The following is a 24486-nucleotide window of genomic DNA, read 5'->3' on the forward strand; positions in this document are numbered from 1 at the left end:
TTGTTATGTCCTTTTCCCTGTTAAATACTTTTGACCATGCTATTTAAATTTTGATGGGAAATAGTCCCTTTCTCTGTTGGTCAGATTACGGATCTTCTTAAGTGCCTCCTTAGGAACTATGCCCACTAAAACACACTTTGTGGAAATCCACAAAACATACGGTAATACATTATACAATATATCTTGATATATTCCTGATCAATTTACCAGAAATATATCATTATAATATAACTTTTAGTAACAGCTCCATATGGGTTTTTACATTTCTATTCTTTGACAGTTTAATGACAATAATTTAGGGGAACTGTCAGTCTGTGTCTGACATCATCACTATCCCTGTCCAGTGAGCACATTTTATGATTTGATGCAGATACATGTTTTTGTGGTTGTAGTACTGCTTTATAATCTAATGTGACATACTGTATGTATTACAGTGTCTAATATTGTAAAATGTCTTCAGTGTCAGTACATCTTCTCCTTGACACTGCACACATTGAGGAAACTGCATGAGAAGTAAATAAAACCAGAATAAAACAAACATGATTTAAGCCTTGTTGTTGTAAATAACAGAATACTTTCTGAGTGAGGTGAAACAAATGCAGTTCAAAAATCTGATCTGACCAACATATCTGTAGCACTATGCTCTGCTGCCTCCTGTGGCTAGGACTGGGACTGCACGTTGGTTGTTTGGTAGACTGTGTTTAAATGAGGTACTGTTCCTGTTAACCCTGTGTAAGCAGCACCACTGCTTCTGTCAATGTGATGAGAGGAGGGTTTCAATCTACACCTCATAAAGTGGGAGGTCATAGGTCAATGCGGGCCACCTGATTTCCTTAAAGCTTGACAGGAATTTACTGTCTTGAGGGATTTAATCAACTGACTGAACGATGATCTGAGAAGGCAACAAACCAACCTGCACCTAATGTTGTCTTGATGCGTTTTCCACTTTCTCTGGCTGTTCTGTACTCACCCTGATTGTGTTGTTGGGCAGTTTGTTGACGCACTTCTCCTGTGAGAGCAAGCTGGACTTGCGGTGTCCCCATAGCAGATCTCAGTAAAAGAAATGAATGGCAGGACCTAATACAAATAAAGGAATGCTTGTTTTTGGTTGAGCTGTCCTCTTAAAAGTGATACAATCTTCTCCACAACTACAAGTTTTGTACATTGCAGAGATGTTAGGGGGACAAAAGCAAATAATTTTGAAGTGCTGTTTACTTTAAAAGCTATTCATGAACTTCTTACATAAAATCTACCACTACTACTGATGCTACTACATTCCCTTACAATGAACAGAGGATGACAGGGTGGGTAATTTTAAATAGAGCCTATATTATATGTAGAAGAATATAAAATAAAATAAGGACCATATATCCAGATGTCTCATGTACTGAATGATTCCTAATGATATCAGGTTAACTAGTTGTTTTGTACACATTCCTTTACCAAAACTTTCTACACAGCATAAAAGAGTTTGTAGAAATCTGAATGAAAGTATCCATAACCAAGTCACAAAAATGCAAACATTGTATGTTCATATAAGTGTATAAATAAAAAAGTGCAATGTTATTTTTAAACACTTAAATGCAATTCTTTAAACTGAGCATGGCCAGTTCAGTCAGTTATTCCTCCTGAAATGTTTTTAAACTTCAACTATGTAGAGACTATATGACTTTGATAACCAGTTATACCACATTCTTCTCCTAAGCAACTTGCTCACCGGTGTCTTGAAAGCAGCTGTCATGACAATTCATGGGTAGCTTACTGTATGCATGCCTTCATAACATAGATACCTGTATATGTATATGATCTACATGCTCTTGAATAAAGACTTGAGGTGAGTCATCCTGTTTTTTTGTTTAGCTATTAATTACTACTTTTCTGGTTTGAGCACTCATCTATGTGGCACAAGTGAACACACAATAAACACAAGTTTCTCACACTTCCAAGTTGTGATAGTATAACCATGCTTAATGTATCTTAATTCACTGTTGGCTCTCCTCAGACCCGAAGTGCATTTCAATAGTAGCATTTCTGCTCCATCCTGCAAGTAGACCCAGCACTGGCATGATACAGGATCATTTATCTTTCACAATAATACTGTATCAGCCAAACATCCAAGAGTAAAAGATTAACAGAGAAAAATATAATTCTATTAATATATTATATCAGGTCTGTAATATCTTTAATGTGTTTAATGTTCACTCTGTTGATGGGCATTATGTTGAAGGGACCCTGACTGGATACAAATTGTTGCAAGTGTCGAATTTAATATCTGTTTCATCTAGTGCACATATTATATACATTTTCAAGCTAACATTGTATATTTAGGAAAACTTGCACCTATTTTTGACTGTTTCACTGACCAGGTTTCCCCCGATGAGAAATGCACCTGACCAACTATGAGTTCATCCTCTAATGTGGCACTGATGTAATTTAATTTAACGCCAGCAAGGGGTGCTCAGAGTCTGATTCATACTGTAGCCTATTATTTCACAGTGCTACCATAGTAAATGTACAAAGATGTTATACACATATCCCACAGTAAATTAATTTGTGAGGCTACAAACACAAGCCAGGATTTTTCTATGTTTAACATAATGTGTGAAAATTGTGTTTTATGAGTGATATAAACCAAAGGCAGGGAAGTAAGACAGCAAGTTAGCCTAATCTTTGAAGAAACACACAATTTAAGGCACATCATCCTGACAGTGTTGGAAAACCATCTCCTGGAAAGCGTTTTGCAAGTAAAGCAGTCTGTACTTTTCAAGCATTCAATTCAATTAGGTCAACCCACCCAAACACTCCTCACATCTCACATCTCAGCAAATCAGCAAATTAGTCAAATATGAATGATGAGGCTGTAACCAAATAGCCATTTAGTGATTATCAAGCTTCTCCCTCACACACATATATACACACACACATACTGTACACACACACCTCGCTCGTCTTGCTTGCAGGAGGTCAGTGCGCCTGTGCGAAACGGAGACTGGAAGCTGAGGCAAATGGTGCCTTCATGGCTACCGGAAAAATCTGAATGATGTGAAAAAAACACTGAAACGAAGAAGAAAGAAAAGGTAAGTTAAGACTCGAGATTCAGGACCTCTGTCACAGAGAAGCTGCAGAGGTGTAGGGTATTTTTTATAACACACTCTTCTAACCTTAGCTACATGTATTTCATTTAATAGCTATAGACTTCTGTGTGAAACAATATTGGATTGATGCTGAACATGTGTGAACATCTGTCTCGAGCTATACTGTATACTATATAGCTATGCTCTTCAAAGAAGTATTTTTTATTTTTTAAAAAACATATTGACAACAGTCTATTCAATATATTCGTATGTTGAATGCTAATTATCGCATTTCAATGGTCACAAAGATTTATATATGTTATATTTAATGTTGTCTATAGCTTTAGCCTACACTAGTTTAGTGCTCCCCTCTGTTATACTTTATCGTACCTGTTTTTACATGGACTATATTACATGAACTATAATTATACAATGTTGTTTGAAAAAAACAAAAAACATTTTTGACTAGCTTGTACACTGAGCCATTGTTTATGCGAAGAATTAGCTCACCTATAATAGCCTAGCTAACGTTCCTGTTGGCCATCCATTTTAGCTCACACTTCACCTAGCGTTAAATAGTAACGTTGACAGCATAAATAACTCAAAAAGTTTATGTTTATACTGAAGGTAATGACAACATTTATTATTTTATGTAGAAAGGGGCACTCAGTTATTGAAATAAACCCCACTACACACTTCTTTTCCGGTACTTAATGGCTGACAAAGTTGGCAACTAGCTAGCTAACATTCACTTAGCAAGTCAAACATCTAAGCCTGCCTTTACCGTCAGCTGAACACTGCGACAGTTTCCCAGCTGTTGTTGAGGACTAAAACAGAGCTAGAGGTGTGTGAATATTGGACTTACATTCTCAAGTAGCAGAAACTTCAACAAAATGATGACATTGTTCTGTGTAAAATGGAAATGTAAGTAATGGTGGCAGCTAGCTTGTCTTTTAGTTCTTCCGCCCCCAAAATAAGATAATGCTCTCAGTATGTCTCTCACCGGCAGAAAAGCACAGGTGCGATTAATTAATAACAGTGACGTGGGTGGCGTTTTTTTTTTTTTTCATGAGCGTCAAATGTAAAGCTGGGACTTCCGCCGAGCACCCGAATGCAGCACGAGAACCCCAGTGATGTAGAGAGAAGGAGGAGAGGAAGAGGAGGAGGTGGAGGCACATTGAGGAGAAGCATGAAGAATATCCCCGGTGTCTAAGCTAACAGACGGGGGAGAGCATCTCGTCTTCCCTCGCGTGTACAGGGCCGACTGGGAGGAGGCAGGAGGACAGGATGGAGGAGAAGAAGCCGTTTCTTTGTGGGGTGGTGGAAGGTAAGAGCGGCCGACTTCATAACTGACCTCCTGTCAGATCATGTGATTTTTTTTCTTACCTCGGAGGGAAATGATTTTGAATAGACCACCGCTTGACCTAGATTTCAGCATCGTCTTGTCACATACTGTATAAGTGAAGGTGGGCGTGTGAGTGGTAATAACGTGCGTGAACACTGACGTTGGTATTGATGTAAAAAGGTCTTTATGAGATGATGTGTTGGTGATCAGCCAGGCTTGAAGTGGAGATCAGAGAGCAGGCGGTGAAAAGCATTCAATAATGTCTGGTTCAAAGGCTGCAGCCTAAGGGGAGGAAACACTCTGGATAATGGCTGGTGGTATAATATATAATAATGTCAATGTTAATGGTGGAAGTGAAGATGTGATGACAATGATAATGACAATAATGCTGAAGGTGAACATGATGATTAAGATGGTAGTGTGACTGGAGACTGATGATATGTGTTGGCATGAAAGCAGGTGATGATGGAGATGCTGTGGCAGAAGATGTAAGGGGGAACACTGGTGATGGTGATAATAGAGGTGATGACACAATGAAGGAAACAGTGAAGAAAAGGACAATTTGACTGCCACAAACAAAGAAATACCACTGAAGGGTACTCATGATGTTGAGAGTAATGGGGATAATGGTGGAGATAGTGGTGATGATGAAGATAATGACGACAAAGAAAAGGAGGGGATAACCACAACACAAGCAGTGGTGATAATAATACAGATTATAGCTACAGGTTATGACAACGCCAAAGGGTCTAGACTTTTGCTGCAGAAAATGCTGAAGAAGAAGAAGAAATTAATGATGATCACATGACATACCTGTCCCATCGCAACAACAAACTTCACAACCACACACACAATGTGAAGAAATTATGCTGCAAATATGTTTCTAATTGTGTATTCTAATTAAATACCTTGAAAATGAACCAAAAATATTGATTTCTGCTTAACAAAATCTCATGGATTTTCATAATAAAATGATAAAAACAAATGTTTATGCATTTAATGCATTTTTATTCATGGTACTGGTGAGAACAGGTGATAAACAAGTGTTTCTAATCATGTATTAAGAAGCTAACATTCTGCCACACTATATTATGTTGACTAGTTATCATGGAGATGATAATGTGATTTTCAAAGTGACAGAAAGGTGGCAAAGAACAGATCTACAAGCTTTTAAAAGGAAGTGGAAATGTGTCTGTAATCTGTGTAAATAAGGTCCTTAATTGCGTTTTTTTTTTTTTACTTTGTCGATTAATTAAGTCTATAAATGCACATCCTTAGTTACCAGAGCCAGGGGAGACATCTTTTAATGTTTTGATTGTCTGACCAACAGTCAACAAGACATGAAACAGAGAAAAACAGCAAATCCTCATGTTTAAGAAGGTGTAGCCAGCTCATTTTTGTGCTTATTTATTGATTATTTTTGATTACCAAATTTGTTGCCAATTAATTTTCTGCCGCTGAATAATCTTTTCAGCGCTGGTCTTTCCACTGTCTCAACCCTAATTCACAGCTAGTCTGGTTTCACAGCCCTCTGGGATGTGTTTATTTTGGAAATTCATATTTCATATTTCAATGATAATAAATGTATGACAATCATGCAGCTCTTGCACACACACACACACACACACACATACACACACACGCGCCTTATTAATAATTCTTGGAACCCCCTTAAACCTGTGTGTTTCTCAGTCCCATGTGGTGGCATCCAACGGAGTTAGTAATTGGGTCTGGCTTAGTGGGGAGCACACTGCAGGAAACACACACACACACACACACACACACACACACACACACACACACACACACAGACACAGACACAGACACACACAGGTACACAAGCGCAACAAAATTCACACTCCCCTAGGGCATTCAGGAGAGAGCAGTCCGGATTTTTAGTGGATCTGATTTACTTCTCACCATGACCCACTTACTGTACACACATATGTGCACACACACACACAGACACACACGCACATTGCAGACTTATTCAAAAAATACAAAGGAGGGAGAGGGACACTGGAGATGCTCCCATTTCTAAAAATAGAAAATGTAATGGTGAATGTAGCTGGAAATGAATTATGGCTCTGCCAAACACAGAGAGGATGTGACCGAGTAAGCAGTGGGAGAGCTCACATCCTTTTATGTGCCCATACAGTGTCCAGCAGCTGATAATGGTCCAGTAACGGTCCAAAAAGAAATAGCACAGATAACCATATGATTTGAAATATACTATGGGATGACATGGTGCATATTTAGTGCTAATGCACATGTCTGTTTGAATATGAAAAGTGTGGGAGCGAAGATCAGGAAGACTAGTCTCCAAGCTTAGACAGTTACATTGTTATTTGTGTTACACACAGTTACTGTATGTAGCGATCAATAAAGAATACACTTAATACATCCAAATGGATTTCCACAAACGATTAAAGCCTTTAAAAGTAAACAGATCAGTTATAGAAGCATGTCCGCCGCATGGCCTTGTCGAGCTAATCGATAATCTAGCTGTTTCTTTATGTCAGTGATCATGTATCCCTGTGTATTTAGTGACATGTATTAACCTCCACCAAGGAGGTTATGTTTATGTGCATGTGCATTTGACTTTGTTGGTTTGTCAGCAAGATTTCACAAAAACTACTTAACAGATTTCCAAAAAAAACTGGGATGGAGGATAGGTCTCGGCCCAGAGTAGACCACAATAATTTTAGGTGCAGATCCAGATGAAGGGATGGATCTAGGAAGTTTTCCTTACTTTCTTTGACGATGGCATAATCGTTAATTTCCCAGGGAATAACGCATGGATCTTGATGAAAAAAATCCGACGTATGTAGGAATCAGCGAAGGTATAAGCTCTACTAAGTGCCAATGTAGTTAAATTTTCATTTTTTTCTCTGCAGGTTTCTATGGGAGGCCTTGGTCTATGGATCAGAGGAAAGTTCTCTTCCAATGGTAAGTCTGTCTCCACCCATTAAAGAAGCTTATAATCTGTAATAAACCTGGTGTTTGTAAACCTGCATGTACTGTGCGGTGTGTATGTGAGCACAGGTGTAACACACATCGTGTTTACAGGGTCAGAGGGGATGTTTTTGTGTTGTTGTTGTTGTTGTTGTTCCTCACATGAAAAGTGTAAGCTCAGGAGCCACTGACATGACCCCTGTGGGCTGAACCCAGTTGCACATTTCTGTTTCAGTGTCAGGCAAACCTGAGAGAAATCACTGACACAGAATGACTCCATAGCAAAGGGCAAGCTCATCCTCAGACCTGAGGCTCAGCCATGGATGACAGGCGGGGGAGAGGGAGGGGGCAGATACTGCTCTGTGTTATAGAGAAGGATAGAGAAAGAGGATCAAAGATGGGATATCTGATGTCGATGCTGAAACAATATAATGTGCACCCCTGACTCAGGAGGAATTGTAATAACTTTGGCATGACTGTGGAAAGGTCTACATTTTTATTTCTATCATTTAAACTATGGATTATTCTATAAACTCAGCTCTGCCTTGGTTAGTTAGTATTACCAAATGTTAGCATGCTAACACACTAAACTATGTTGGACATGGTATGACCTGCTAAATACAGTACAGCATGTCGGGAGCATGTTAGTGTGCTGATATAAGCAGTTTGCTTAAAACACTGCTAATGCTGAGTTGCCAACGTTCCAGTACAACAAATCAAAATAGCAGTTTTAGCTGGGTTAGCCGTTGTTATTCATTCTTAGCAATACCAGTTGATAACAACACATCAAATGGTATTTTGTACGTGAAAAACTTTGAAGCAAGGGGCGGCTGTGGCTCAGTGGGTAGAGCAGGTGACCAGCAATGGTCACTGGTTCGAACCCCGGCTCCACTGGGCGGAACCGAGCTACATGCCGAAGTATCCTTGAGCAAGATACTGAACCCCGAAATTGCTCCTGACGCGCAGTTGGCACCTTGTGTGGCAGCCTCTGCCGTCAGAGGGCCCTGCGATGAGCTGGCGACTCGTCCAGGGATATACCCTGGCCTCCGCCCATATGAAAACTGGATTTGGCCCCAGTAACCCCCGCAATCCCCCGAAAGGGGGGGATAAAGCGGCAACATCCCCGCGACCCTCACGGATAAAGCGGTCAAGAAAATGAGATGAGATGAGAAACTTTGAAGCAACATTTCCCCAGATAGAAGTTGGACAGTACTGTGTGTGAGATTGATTTAATGAGACACAAATAAGACAGAAGTATATTCTACAGCTTTCACAGCTGTTGTTTAGTGGAGCAGCAATCTTGGATATTTAGAATATATATTTTTTTAAATTTAAGTTTTAGGAGCTAAAAAGTTTTAACAACTTAAAATTATCAGTGTTTTGGTAATTTTGAGGCAATCGTTTTTTGTTTTTTTAAGTCAAGTCACTGTCAGATTTTACAGTGTTCACAGAGCCACTAGTAGGCTGTAGTGTCCAGTGTTAGCTTGTCGGCACTATCAACAAGTGGTGTGTTATAGTGGTGTGATGTAAAGTATCTTCAAAATTGTCTACGTAGTGGCACAAAAACTTAAATATATCTCTTTCCTTCAGGACATGATGTTCACCACCTCAGTCTTTTTATGTTGTCCTAATACAGAATTTATGGTTCCTCCTTTACAGAGGAAAGATTTTGCTGCGACCATGGCTCTTTATTTAGCAGCAGCATCTTTTTTTCCATGCTGAGACCTTCACACCAGGGAGCAGCTCAGCACAATCACACTCTTCAGTTGTTGGCCACAGAGTGTGGAGTGATACCAGTGTAGTGTCATGATAGGCCTGCTCTCTTTTGCAAGCATCGTGATATAAAAACTGTAGACGAAAGCCATTTAAACCAGATAAAACTGACATTCAGGATAATCAAATGTTCTCTACAGTCTGAGTGCCCCAGGAGACTTAAATCCAATATCAATGCAGCAGGTTCATAAGCCAAGTCTCTCTGCATCTTGACTAAACAAAACCAGGGCAGCTCCTTATTGAGACTGCCACAACAGTTTTTATTAATAGTTTCATCAGCTGCTCACAGAGAGACACAAGCTTTGAATCAGCTCGCACTGATTTCCATGACAGTGAACTACAGTAGAATACTAAAAGATCATCTCAAGTGCAAAAAACATGGGCAGAGTGGCATTTAAGGCATCAGTGACCCTTTAAGAAAATGAACAGTGTGTCATAAATGAAATAAACGCACCAATGAAGGATGTGGCATTCCCTTTTCATGTTCATTTTCTGTAAATTACCCCTTGTGCATACCTTGCAGTTAGTCGGAAACCAATTCATTCTTGATGACACATCTTACAAAACAGTGGATCTGCATAAATGCCTGTTGGGAGCTGTGACACAGTTTTGTAGTTCAGCAGCCAATAGTGGCAGCCGACTACATCCCCAGAGATCAGTTGTTCCCTCTGCTCTCTGCTCTCCACTGCTGTTAAATATACAGAGCAAATCATTCTAGCGCACTTTTTGTGTTCCTATCAGTAACCACGATCAAGTCGCTATGATGTGTCCCTAAGCATCTATTGATTTTCAAGTGATATTTGCTTTATGATGCGTGTAGTCTGCACGGTCTTCACAAAGAGACTATGAGGATGATTTTGACTCCCAAAACTTTGTCAGTGTAGCAGAAGCAGAGTGTGTGGGCTCCAGGTTTATTTATAGATAAGCTTTTTTAGACTGAAGTGTGGGGTGCAGGCAAAATTCATACGCCGAGTGTTGCATAAGTTTGGCAGAGTAGGACTGTGGCTGTGTGTACAGTATGCTAAGTGTGTGTGTGTCTGATTGTGTGTTTTAGGGAGGTAGGTTGCAGCTTTGTGGAGGCGACTTACGCACCATCTGTCCAGGAAATAGAGCAGGGAGAGAGCGAGAACATAGCCACCCACAAATGACAAGGAAGATGAGAGCTGGTCCATGCCCAGAAAGAGCAAGAGCAATACTCATGTTTATGTCTATGTGTGTGTATGTCTGTGTGTGTGTGTGTGTGTGTGTGTGTGAGAGAGATGTAGATACTGTTTCACTCCTAGTACTATGCTCTATTTATGATACGGAAGGTCATATCCTGTAACTGATGCGCCCATGGAGCCCCATGATCAATACAGTGGACCTATTTTCATGCTGCTTGTTGTTTTTCTGTTTTATTTTTTCGCTCCATCTGTCCTCGCCTCTCTCTCAGCTGCTCATGTCTCACTCCAGTGCTCTTACAGTACATAACAAAGCCTCAAACTGTGGAGAAGATGGATAAAATTTATACAACAGAACAAAGTAATAGATGACATTTCCAAAGCATCTGAAAAGTGATTTGCAGAATATAAAGCAAAAGTACAAAGTTGTTGCACTCCAGGTAGTTTAATAGACAGGTGTTTTGGATCATAAACCTGATTTCTCATTTTACCTGAAACTTAAAATAGCAACTACAGTCAAAATGAAAAAAGTTTAAAAGTTCTTTTAAAACAGGCTTGCTTTTCATAAATGCTCAAAATATTCAGCAAAAATAAAGCAAAGTCTCTGTCAGTGGTAATGGAAAAGTGAAGGTTTGTTGTGAATGCCTTCTTTTCAATTTCTTTCTTGTTGCAGATTCATCGATTTAGCAGTGAAGTTGCTTAAACCTGCACTAACATGTTCACGCCTCCCCTGTCCTTGTCTTCCTGTGGCAGGATGCAGAATTGGGGCTTGAACACTTACCTGTACGGCCCAAAAGATGACCTAAAACACAGACTGTTGTGGAGAGAAGTCTATTCTCCTGAAGAAGAAAGTAAGAACATCCGAGTCATCCTTCTATCCATCTATCAACCAATCATCCAAACACATGTGCATCCATGTTTTCCTACGAAGCTGTAAATGTAAATTTCAAATAATTTGAAGAGGAGCTCAGCTGATTTTAATGTCAAAGGATGTTTAAAGTTGTTTTGGAGTGCTATAAAATGTGAAAAAAGTACAAAGTTGTACAATCGATGGCTCCAGGAAAGTCTGATAAGGTTCCTCGAGTAATGTCACTTTAGTCATCATCAGTTCGAGTTTAAAATTACAAGTTTAAGTTAGACACATTTATGCTGGTTCTGCTGCATTAATGCATTGTTGTAGGTATTTAATGCTGAATCTGTGGAACATGCTCGTAAGTTTTTACAGTTTGAAGCGCTTTTGTGCCCCAAAGGCCCGAAGTATGTACTGTAAACTGACTGCAGACTAGAGCCTACCTTATTTTAGATTGTCAGAGCACTCACTGTCCCAAATATGAAATTGCTCATTTGACATTACTGGTACATTTATTTTTCATTACCACCCTGAAGGTGTCAACAGTTTTTATGTTGCCCATTATATTATTTTTATTGTACCCTAGAAAAATGTATGGGCATTTCAATCCACGCTGTATTCCCACAAGATACATAAAATTGAGATTAGAGAGATGCATCCACATGTGATATGAAGAGTCTGGTGAAGTTTGTCATTTTCATCTGTAATTTAATGGCTTATTGCAAACACTGGCCAGTGTGTTTCATTTTGTCTCTTACAATTTCAAATTCAAGATTTTTTTCTACTCTCTCCTCAGGTCAGTTGCGTACTCTCATAGTGGAGGCCAAGTCGAGAGGCCTGAAGTTTGTTTATGCCCTCTCTCCTGGTCAGGACATCGTCTTCTCTTCTTCCTGTGACCTGACGCTACTCAAACGCAAGCTGAGACAGGTAAATGACACAGGGAAGATAATGACTACTGCAAGAATATGGTTTTATGATTTGAGCCTCTGTTTCTTTTTCTCTCTCATACACAACCTCACCTCTCCCCCCAGGTGTCCGACCTGGGCTGCCAGGCGTTTGCCATTCTGTTTGATGACATCGATCACTCCTTGTGTCAGGCCGACAGCGAGGCCTTTTCTTCATTCGCCCATGCTCAGGTCACTGTAACCAATGAGATCTATCGGTTCTTGGGGGAACCGCCCGTCTTCCTATTCTGCCCTACAGGTAGGGGTGCAAATCTGAAAAACTTTCAAATTTGACGCACAGTTTTTACTGCATTTGTTGAAGAATGACGATTAAGGATATCACTGTTTCTCTCTCCCTGTAGAATACTGTGGTTCTCTGTGTTCTCCCAGTGTATCAAAGTCTCCCTACCTGCAGACTGTTGGAGAGGACTTGCTGCCCAACATAACAGTGGTATGGACAGGTGAGATACACACACATAGTGGTATAAATATAAAACCTTTCATGTCTTCTCTGCATTGTATTCCTGCAGACATAAACCACAGTCTTTAAGCACAGTTTCTTCTTTTCTTTTTTTTTTTAGCTTCATTAGTAGTTAACCTGCGATCTCTTGCTTAGTAACAGCACACACACACACAGTGGCAAACCACAGCTCGGCACACACGCATGCAAGTAAGTGTAGGCACAAATCCACACAACGTTCTCCAACGATGATTTAGGTACACATTCGCCCACGTGCATATGGAAGAACAATAGAAACACACACACGTACACACATTAATGCCTTCACTTCTTCATTTTTCAGAATTTTCTTGCATATCTTTATTTTTTCCAATCAGAAGTTATTCTTTGGTGGCTGCTGAATTGTTGTACCATGATAGTTAAAATTTTCTTGTGATTTTACATCATTTATGCCTGTTTTTCCTTCCTGAGTGCATATATTGTACATACTGTAGTGACTTAGCCTGTTTTGAGCTCTCACTTTTCTCTGGAAATTTGTAAAGGCGATTGTCAAGCGCTGCTTGCATTGAAAATTGCAGATTGAAGTGTGAGTATGGTTCGCAAGTATGGTGTTTGTTTTGACTAGTGAAAGGTGTCAGAATGAAGTCGAGAGGAAATTATGTCATGTTGCAAATTTAGGGCAACTTTAAACTGATCCAGCATGGTTTCCTTTGGACTTAACATTAGTGTGGTTTACTTTGTTGCACATGATATGGTTCTTTAGGATCTGCAATCTTTTTGTGATTGACTACAGTAGTTGTTGTGGTTTGGGCCACACCTTGCCTCACTTGAATTTGAATAACTTCCTGGAGGCCCATCTGAACAAACATAAAGACAAATATGCAACAAAGCCATTAAAGCTCAGGAAATATTTTGTGGAACATGTGAGCATCTTGGGAAACCTGACTGTTCACCTGTTTAGAGGAAACATTTTTCTCACATCAGACAGTCAGTTTGTCTTGTTATGAAACAGAAGGCTCTCAAAGTATGAGTAATGCTGATACTGAGTGACAACTAAATATTGCATGTTGCATTGTTCTTTGTTGTGCTAGAGGACCAAAATTAAAGGGACCACACAAAAGTTTAAATAAACTGATTGGTCCCAAAGTGGCTTAAGATAAAGGAGAGAACAACCTATTCATTCCAGTCACCTGTTTCTCAAGCCTTTAGGCCTCCATCTGTCAACCTTTTCCCTTCCCTCTCCACAGGCAGTAAGGTAATCTCCAGGAAACTGTCTGTAGACTGCCTGGCTGAGGTGGAGTCTGTCCTCCAGCGCCCACCGCTCATCTGGGACAACCTGCACGCTAATGACTATGACTCCAGACGTCTCTTCCTGGGGCCCTTTAAAGGCCGAGAGCCTCAGCTGAGGAGCCACCTGAGAGGCCTGTTACTCAACCCCAACTGCGAGTTTGAAGCCAACTACATCCCTCTGCATACGCTGGGAAGCTGGCACAGAACTGGAAAAGAGGAGAGGAAAGGTGAGAGGATGGTGGAGGGAAGGATGGAGCAGAAAGACAAGGATTAATGAGCAGCTGGAAGAACTGAGGAAATGATGAGACGGGAGATGTCCTGAGTTAATAAACTAATATTGGCTCAGCCAGACCAGAGCCATATACAGTTAGTCCCAGTGCTTCCTGGAGAAATGTTTAATGAGGTAGTGTTGCTTGGCAACTAACACAGTTTTAACCAGCAGGCAGAAGTGTTGTGTGATATTAGTTAACAAAACAATTAACATGTAGGAATTATAGCTCCATCTGTTGTCCTGGATACAACTTTCAGCTGTAGTTTAACAGAATACAATATTTCCTTAATACAGTTAATACAGTTCACCCATTTCATCAATCTTCATCTGCATTCACAGCAAAGTAGATGTATTTACAAAAATTGTTGAGCGATCAAAGCTTTCAGATTCATGTAGTCATGAGGTGCAAATATTCCTGATGTTTTGAAGTATTCTGTGTGACTGTGTGGAGCTGTAACAGCCCCTGCATCACCTTAATTTGATGTTTGGTTCACATTTATGGCATTAAATTTACTGTGACAGTAAAACAGATGAGCGAAACAAGAGAGCTGGATGGAAAAATGTAGGAGGGGGAACCACTGTAGCATGTGATGTTGTTCTGAAGAGCGAGCAGGGAGAGGTGGCGACAGAGGAATAATTGTGTGGTGTGATGAAGGAAGAAATGAGAAGAGAGGAAGGTCCCTCTGCGGAGGAGAAACAAGGCGGAGGCCTAGAGGAGAAATGGGCTTTAAGGGAGGGGATGAGAAGAGAGATGAAGGGCAGGCTGAAGCGTGTGATGTGGATGGAAATGGAAGAGGAATTTTAATGATAGCATAAGAGGGAGGGGATGGGGTGGTGGTAGTAAATAAAGTATGTGCTGGATTCAATCTGTATGTGACTTTATAATTGCTAATGTGGTTCAGATTTCACTAAAATAAAATAAAAGGCAGGAACAGTGTTGAGAGTTGTCAAGATGAGAGTATAGTAAAAGAGTTTTTATGTTCAGCATTAAAGAATTAAGCAAATTCTTCTATTTTTCTTGTCTATGATTTTTCACTAATTTTTAATTCTCAACACTGCAAAATAGAACAAACTTTATTGAAATAGCTTGCATTTTTGGACTATTTTTCTTTTTTTTGGTATTTTCTTAATTCCAACAGATTATTTCCACATAGAGACATGACATAAAACAATAATTCTCAGAGCAAAATGATCTATTCTCAGTTCAATTAATCCACTGATAGAAGTTTCAACATACAAGCAAACACAAGATAAACTGTGCTCCCATAAAGGTGTGTATCTTCTCTCCCAGTCATGCATAAATATTGCATATTAGAGAGAGATATATGCGATGTGTGTGGGTACGTTTGTCCACCAAAACATGTCCAATGGGAATTCAGTAAACATCCTCGACTGATTATGAAAAGGAATCCGAATGTGGCTTTCTGTACTGTGTACTGTATGAATATGAGTTGCTTAGTTTTCTCATATATGATAATAAAATGTTGTTTATGCTCTAGATGAGGAGTGTGAATACTGTTCTGACAGAGCTCTGTCTGCTGCACTACATGATTGGATGGAGGAACTCAACCAGCCACTTCAAGCAGGTAAAACCACCGTTGACCTTACACTGACATTTCTCAAGGTTGTCCATCACAAATGTGACGTAATTGTACTTAAAAACATAACCTATGTTTGTTTTATCATTACAGGTCGGCAGAGTTCACGAGCAGACCAGCGTTCAGCTCCAACATCTCGCTGCAAAACTCCCGACAGACCCGACTGCCCTTCCACCTTGAGAGGAACCTCTACCGTGGCCAAACTTCCTGTCTTCCCCCTGAACTCCAGCTCACCCCCTTCGTCACCACCCACTAAGGTCAAGGGGGAGAGAGAGTTACGAGAAGGGGAGAAGAGGAGGCCAAACCAGCCTAGTCAACCCAATCAGCAACCTCCAGGATCTAAGCATGGAGCACCTGCAGGGGGAGGGAGGGGACAGAAAACCCAGGGTCGGGGTCTCTGTAGTGGGAAGGGCCTACTAAGTGAGTCCCAGGTGCGGCTGCTGGTTGGTCTTCATTATCTGCCTCACGAGCATGGCGCGTCTGCCCAGAAACTGCTGCAGGACCTGACCTGGCTGAAATCAAACTGCCACCTGGTCAGCACTAACAGCAAAAAGGCACCGCCGCAGAAGGTTAGTGTGTGTTTTGTGTAGATTAGTTGTTGGTGAAATTTGAACTGTGCAGTGCATGGTTAATGAATGTGAGTGATAAGACACACATGACATTTTGTACTTAATGTCCTCAGATTGATGAGTGGCGAGGTCGGGCCTCCAGGTTCCTGTCCTTGTGTGAGGACATCGCACAGCTCCACTGCAGCGTGGTGGGTGGGGCCAACAGGGCTGTGCTCTATGACCTTTACCCTTATGTGTGGGACCTGAGGAACATGGCTCTGGTGGCAAAAGCATTCATATGCTGGCTGGGTGAGTATAAAGAGAGGTGGAAGCAGGAAAACATGGGAATACAGAATAAAATAATGTGCTCCACTTGTACTCTTGAATTGAATAGTATTGTAAAGTATGGAATGGTATGGTATATTACACTATAGTACATCATGTCATGTCATGTCATGTTATTGTATGGTATGGTATGGTATGGTATGGTATTGTATAGTATAGCATAGCATGGCATAGTATACTGTTGCTATGTATTGCTTAGTATAGAATAGTATAGTATTGTGAGGTCTAGTATAGTATAGTATAAAGTATAGTATATAGCATAGTACAGTATAAAATACTATAGAATAGTATTGTATAGCATAGCTTAGCATAGTATAGTACAGTATAGTATGATATAGTATAACAGTATGAGGTTTGTTACACTATTATACCCTATGAATCAGTAGTATAGAATAGTTTAAAAGTAGCATGCTATACTATACTATGTTCTTCTGTTCTACGTTATACTACAAAATACTATTCTCACTCACCTGTCTCTCTCAGATGGACGAGTGTTGAGTGACAGCTCCGCCCTGGGCACCTGGAAGAACTGCTTCCACTGTGAGTAGGCATGAACTCTTTGTCTCCATATTTGTGCCTGAGGTAACTCCCTACAGTTCACATCTGCTGCACAAATCATTCTTATCTTAGGTTATATCAGTCTGGATATTTTCCACAATAAACCAACATCCAATCATTATTTCTCAGCACTAGCTCACTGGAGCTCAGCAGATAAGGAAGCAGTAAGGACTGAATCACCAGTCACGCTTGAAATATTTATAGTGCCAGCATAAAAACTGAAAAAGAAGTTAATTTCAGCCAACATCTCTTGAGGAGCTGTTATGCTGTAAAACACGGAACTTTTATGCCACCATGAATATTTAAAGCGGAATTAACTGTGGGATCATTTTCTATCTGCGATGACAACCATCCTGGCATTTTATTGGCCCTAACCACATGATGTCACCACACTGATATTTGGGTTTTGTCTGTGGTAGGGTGTGGAAAGTCCTCAGGGGCAGACCTTCTGGGAGTGGACTCAGAGCCATGGGTGTTCAAAGGAGGCGTCTCTGGAGAGGTGCAGGTACAATGTGTTTATAACATTTCCCATAGATTATTAATGAGTATGTATGCATGCTTCTGTTCCACAGTTCTTAATCATATGTGACATTGAAGTTTAATCATTTTATAACTGACTAGTGTGTGTGTGTGTGTGTGTGTGTGTGTGTGTGTGTGTGTGTGTGTGTGTGTGTGTGTGTAGATGCTTCTCCCTATAGGCAGCAGCAGTGAACTCTTCACTCATCCTCCTCCTCTCTTCCCTACCTCTCGTCTCTATAACATCAGGCCCTACCACAACAAGGACAAGGTAGGAGATGTCACACCCACACACATTCATGGAATATCATGGAAGTCAAAGAGCTGCATTCAAGACAGGGAAAGTCAGGGAATACTTGTTAATGTTTTTTTCGCTATAGTATACACAATCACTGCAAAAAACTGCAAAACCTACTGTTGTAGCTGCTGTGGAAGCTGCAAACCAGGAAGGAGGAAAATCTTATGGCACACAGACACTCAGTCAGTGAGTCAGTGATGGAAAGTCATGGAAAATTTATGGAATTTTCAGTCAGTGCCACAGTAGGATCCTTAGATGAAGAAATGCTGCAAAATTAAACATAGAGTTCAGTAACCTGTAGAGTTGTAGTTCAACATTTACACACTGGTGTGGCAAAACATATGAAGTTATAGACGGGGGCATTAAATCACAGCCACCGCTCACAGCTGTAATCACTCTATGCTTATGTGTGTAGGTGGAGCTGTATCGGATGGTGCGCCAACTCCACCTGAGAACTCAGGGTGGCCAAGAATCCAGTGCTGCTCACCCAGATGTCGTCGGAGATAGGTGTGTGTATGAGACAGAGTAATCGTCTGTATTGTAAAACATTTCCACAATGAATGTTATCAACTTTTTTGAGTCATTAACCCCAGAAAAATCCCAGCCCCCTCTGAGAGTTTTAACTTTCAACACTTTGAAAGTTTCAGAATGAAAAAACTAATTTGTAAACACACTGTCACTCTCAGAAACACACTTAAAAATCTATATTAAGGCGAATGATATCACTGGTGCAGGCAATGTAATGTAAAAACTATTCCCCAGTCTAAAATATGTTATTTAATGTTTTTCTCCACAACCATCTGGTTGGTAACATATTTCTTTAAATTGTGATGTCTTTTCATTTCCATAGATGTCTCGGGCCATGCCTGGCGTTGTGCCCTGAGTACAGCTTCATCCTGGAGGATGAGCTGGGTGTGTGTGGCTGTGTGTTGGGCATCTTGGATGTTCGCTCCTTTGCCAAGCGGTGCCAGGCCAGCTGGATGCCTGCCATGAGGGACAAATACCCTTCCAAAGGGGGCAACACATACCCCAACACACAGGTGAGTATGTGGCGCAGTAGAAGTCAAGAAATCAAAAAATCAATAAGTGTCCTTTTACTAACTATCCTGTCATTCGGATGGGCACAGGGGTAAACACACACACGCAGCCAACACACATTCACAAAGAGTTATAGACACACCCAACACACATAACGGACATAATGGTACCTGCAGTTACACCATCTGGATCCTTCTGTGGCAGATTTATAACCTACTGGGAAGTGAGGGGCATACACAGGTAAACAAAGCACATTAACACTCTCTGACACACTCACACACACACACATAGATTGGATTATTTTTCATATGTAAAAATGAAGACACCACCTATTACTTATTTCCTTGCTATGGGGTTTAGTTTCTGTATTGAGAGTGCACAACATAACATGACATGACATGGCAACCGGATTTGGAAATTGTGCTGCCAGGTGCATGTACTGTAGTGCCACAGTGATGCCGTTGTAAACAGGAAGAACAGATTGTTGTCATGATCGAGGTAAGCATCAGTCGTGAGCAGTTAAGTATGTTTTTCTTCTGACTGATACGAAATGTTGATAATGGGAGGAGATCACACTCTTGGCTGTGGTGTTGCAGTTGAGTGATCTTAGGCAAACAGCCAAACAGAGCCGGTGGTGAGCAACAGGGACAGTCAGTCCTTGACATCTGTGGAGGCTTTAACTGCCCACTTTGTGCGTCACGACGCACACTGACACTGCCACTTCGGACAACTATCATTCACACTGCAGACACAGGTGTGTGAGGGGAGAAAAAGTTTTCTTGTTGAAAGATTTGCTGGTTATCAAAGTTGAATTGGCCAAACAGAGTTGGTAAGGATTGGAATGACATCTTTTCCTTCTTTATTAGACATGGAGACATAACATCAGGGTTTTATGTAATCAGCTATGACAGTGGGTTTATTGTTAGTCATTCTTTCTTTCCTTGTATAGCTGCCTTAAGATATATTCTTGGCTTGAAAGCGAGGCAGAAAAACCTCCCTGCTTGTAAGTATCGTTCCAGGGAAAAACTGCTTACCAGCTTCAGGAAGTACATTAGACTAATTACATACGTCTACAAAATAAAACCTGCAGGTACTTTGATGTTACAATGCATTGAATGTACGCTCAAAATAAATCTGGTGAAATTAGAAATGTTCTGATTATTAGTCTTTATTCTGTCTGTTTGTAGATAGGTATTTTGTTAGATTACTGGGTCACCTGAAAGTACCCTGGTCTAATGAGTTCTTATAAGGGGCAATCAGTTAAATATGGCCCACTAGATGCTACTATCTAGTGGCAGGTGTTGGAAACTACAACAACAGGGGACTGCTGCAAGGCATATCAAGCACTGCCAAGAAAAATATACACCACCCACCCGTCATTCAAGCTGAATAGTACAAAGTTAACTTAACCTATCATCAGTAGCACATGGTGAGATTATCTTTGTGTCTTCCTGTGTCTAGGACTTGATCCGGCTGATGGAGGAGGACCAGGGAGAGTACCCGGACTCTCTCCTCTATCACTTCCCCTCCCAGCTGCGACTGGACGCCCTGCCTGAGCTGGTGGACATCAGCGTCAGCCGCACCCTGCTCACCGCCCTCCTCACTGCACTCAAGGCCAACGGTAAGGACGAAGAGTTTGGTATGAGTGTGCACGACTAATTTGCTTTAATCGTAGGAAATGGAATACTTAAAGCAACATTAATCCCCCCTTCTGGTCAGGTAAAGGTGCATTGTACAGTCTGAAATATTATGGAAAATGTTCACATATCTCTGAGCAGTATATTAATATGCTCTTTTGAGGACTTACTCATTTGTGCTCACCGGCTCAAGGCTACACAGAAGAGCCGAAAAAATATGGAGGGTTGAAGTAGTAATGTAATACCTCTTAACGTAGTGCATTAAAGTGAACAGGGGTCAAGTGTTGGGCTGCTTGTAGATGTTTTCACACTTTTGAATTCAATTGTACTAAAATGAATTTGCCTGCCTGCAGGAGAATGTGGAAATCTTCTGTATAGGTCATTGTTTTATATCAATGTCATACTTTTGGGATGCAGCTGGAGAGCACGATCTTCATTTAAATGTCTCAATAAAACATATTGCATGTTCAATTACCTTTTACTTTTCTGTGTGTGTGTGTGTGTGTGTGTGTATGTGTGTGTGTGTGTGTGTGTGTGTGTGTGTGTAGGTTCTCAGGGTGTGTTCTGCGAGGTGCAGCCGACAGACCGTCAGAGGCTAGAGTTCCTGACAAAACTGGGCTTCCTGGAGATCCTCAGAGGAGAGGCGAGGAGCAGAGAGGGAGTGGTGCTGGGGAGGCTGCTCTGAACATAAACACACACACACTCAAATGGTCACACACACACACACACCACCAGGAACACTTAAAGACACATGCACCCATACAGTAGATACACAGAGGCAGCTACACACAGCGTAGAGACGGCTTAGCTTTGAAAAGAAGCAGGATTTGTATTTTCTTCACCAAGAAAGACAATCCTGGATTCCTTTGAGTCTGTGTGGCAGTAATGGGATGAACATAGACACTTCTGAGGGATTTACAAAATATAAAATAAGCTTTGAGTTTAAACATTCAGCAGAGCTGTGCTAGTCTTTGTCAGATTCCACTCCTGGCTATGGATAACAAGATTTATTCAAGTTACAAGGAAGTCAACAAGAGAATAGTTTGAGATGGGAGCAGAGCAGTAGATCACAGCTACAACGTTCTACTCTGTGGCACATGAGTCACTTACTCATATGAATATATATACAGAATGTACAGTAGGGTCCAAAAGTCTGAGATCACTAGTCAAAATACTTCTACTTTACATTTGTTCAGAATGTAATACTATTTATTTAATTACAATTGATTATATCAGCCGAATAGTGAAGAGTGAAGAGTTGACTCTTTCAAAAATGCATCAGCATGCACTCAATCTGGCATGGACTCCACAATTTTGTTCAAAACCTGATGACTCACGTTATCCCAGACATGATAGTCAGGACTTCTTGGTCTTCTTTGGTCTTCAAGTAGTTCTTACTAAGCTTTGAGGTGTGTTTTTCGTGTGAAGCTCATACTATCATTTGTAATGAAAAAAATAGTTTTACATCATAAATAAATGCAAAATAGAAGTATTTTGACTAGTGGACCCTAATGTAAATGTAAGCTTGTCTCCTAAGTGGTGACAAAAATCAGCTTTTTCGGGTTCCAGTGAAAATAAGTTGGAAACAAAATACCTATTCTGATGTGCAATGGGTGTCTGATTACGTAAACTCCACCAAAATGGCATGAGAGTGAGCACAGCAGGAATGTGGACAGAGGTTTTAAGGTTCTACCCTGCTGTAGTGTCCTTAAGCAAGACACTAAATCTTTTTAAGTCTCAGAGCTACTATTCTTATCTGACCTGACCTGACCTGGAAAAGGGCAAATACATCTACAAAAACCGAAGTGTAAAAAACACACATTCATGGTGTTACTGGGTGTATCCTAGGCAACAGGTTACTTAGTGTAGTGAGCTTTAGAGGTGCTGGTAGGCCAAATTTGTGACCAATTTGGACAGAGCCAGGCTAGTTGTTTCCCCCAGTTTCCTGTCTTTATTGCTTTATTTTTCACCATACAGTCATGAGTGTGGTGTTAATCTTCTCATCTAACTCTCAGCAAAGAAAGCTAATTATGGTCTCTCCAAATGAGCTTGACATTAAATACACAATCATGTTTAAGCTTCCGCAGGCGATCTTGTGCTCTGCTCCCTCTGCTTTGTTCATTAACGATGATAATTCTTTCAAAGTTAGGCTGTTGTTTTCCAGCTCGTGTCCTGTCAGTTGAACAGAGCCTGCTAACACCAGGCCAGACGCAGGCGCGGCGTCACTGTTTACACTTGCTTAGATTAGATGAATGTTAACCTGCATGAAGAGCAAAACATTGAGTGGCTGTTTTCAAAGTAGGGTTACATGTAAACTGACATCGACATAAACGCACATATATAATTTCAGTGGAATGCTCTAACATGGCGACATTAAAGAAGATTCTTTATTGGGCTTTTCTCAGCCATTAAGCTATAAAGTGCATGCACGCTAAAATTCATTAGAAAAACAACGAAAACAATCATGCAAACAGATATGATGCATTAAACACACACACACACACACGTATCTGAAGTTTACACTGGGTTCAATTGGATATAATAGATACCTCTCTGTCATTTCATCGTCAGATACTGTAAACATCACCATGAGTATGTGTGGGTACTTTCTACATGGCGTGTGTGTGTGAGAGTGTGTGCAAACATACCAATTAAGACAGCTGTGTCATTCTGCCTTTATTCTGAACCATAATGAACACATACACACACACACACACACACACACACACACACTGGCTAAAGTCATGCTAAAAGAAGCACAACAGCACTCACAATCAAATGTTCAACTGAAAGTATGTAGAACTACGAATGTTCATTATTTTGTAATGCAGCTTAAAAGACACAAGTAGTGTTTGTGCAAGTATTTATATTTCTACTTTTTCTTTTTTTTTAAATCATTATTATTATTATGCTCAATCAATCACAGACCGAGAGGCACTTTTGTATATTTCTTCTCCTCACCAACCTCATCACCATTGTCTGTGAGGTAGTCCACAAGAAAAGAATTTAGTCCCAGAACTGAAGATAACGTAGACAAACAAAGCACTGAGCTAGAATTGCATGATGTAAAGAAAAAATGTGTAGAAAAGATGTTATTGTTTGTGGCAGAATGTGTCATCTCACCTGTATGGGAAAACAAGAAAATAGTCTTTTTAATAATCTTTCAATATTTAATATTCTTTGATATTTTTTTGACATTAGACTGGAGTGTATGGTTTGTGTGTGAATGTGTACGTGTGTGTTTGGGAATATAGATGTTAACATGAAAATAATCCACACAGGCAAAATGAAGCACTGTGAAAAAAAGTCTAATAATGAACCACGGCTTCACACCTTCACCTTTTCATTTCATCCAAGAGAATTTAATAAAAATAACAATAATAATAATAATAACAATAATAATTCAAGATTCAAACAGTTGCCTTGAACTTCCTGGCCTAAGCAGCTGACCATTTCAGAGACATTACCTGTCGTCTGTGTGTACTCATTGTCTGACTCTGCCTGCACTGAGATACATTTACAGTCTGTTTATACAATGAGTTCCAGTGGAGTGCTATGTAGTATGTCTATGCAGGGTAATTGAGGGGTTAAAAAAAAGAATTACTGTTGAATTCAATCTGTGTTTTTATCGACGATAACAGTTAAACTGTCATTTTAACAACAAATGGTTTTATTGCATTGACTTGTTGATTTCATGACTATTAAAAGAGGTTTTCTTTCCCTTTAAACTGCCTGATTCGTTGGCTTTTATACACGTCATGGTGAGTAAAAACTGAGCAGAAACACAGAATAACACAGGTGGAAAAAACATGGACCAAACTTGTTG

General features: G+C 40.3%; 1 protein-coding gene across 1 annotated transcript; it reads left to right on the forward strand.

The window, feature by feature from the left end:
- The first annotated feature begins 4361 nt into the window (after positions 1 to 4361).
- LOC141003869 (protein O-GlcNAcase) lies at positions 4362 to 21345 on the forward strand. Its single transcript, XM_073475345.1, has 17 exons — positions 4362 to 4401; positions 7317 to 7368; positions 11061 to 11158; positions 11954 to 12084; positions 12189 to 12360; positions 12464 to 12562; positions 13809 to 14078; positions 15622 to 15708; positions 15814 to 16289; positions 16403 to 16577; positions 17097 to 17153; positions 17591 to 17676; positions 17854 to 17958; positions 18401 to 18492; positions 18836 to 19025; positions 20485 to 20644; positions 21209 to 21345. Exons 1-17 carry the CDS (start codon positions 4362 to 4364, stop codon positions 21343 to 21345), a joined length of 2427 nt encoding a protein of 808 aa, XP_073331446.1.
- The last annotated feature ends 3141 nt before the right edge of the window (positions 21346 to 24486 follow it).

This window comes from Pagrus major, chromosome 10 (genome assembly GCF_040436345.1).
Source record: "Pagrus major chromosome 10, Pma_NU_1.0".
Lineage (NCBI taxonomy): Eukaryota > Metazoa > Chordata > Actinopteri > Spariformes > Sparidae > Pagrus > Pagrus major.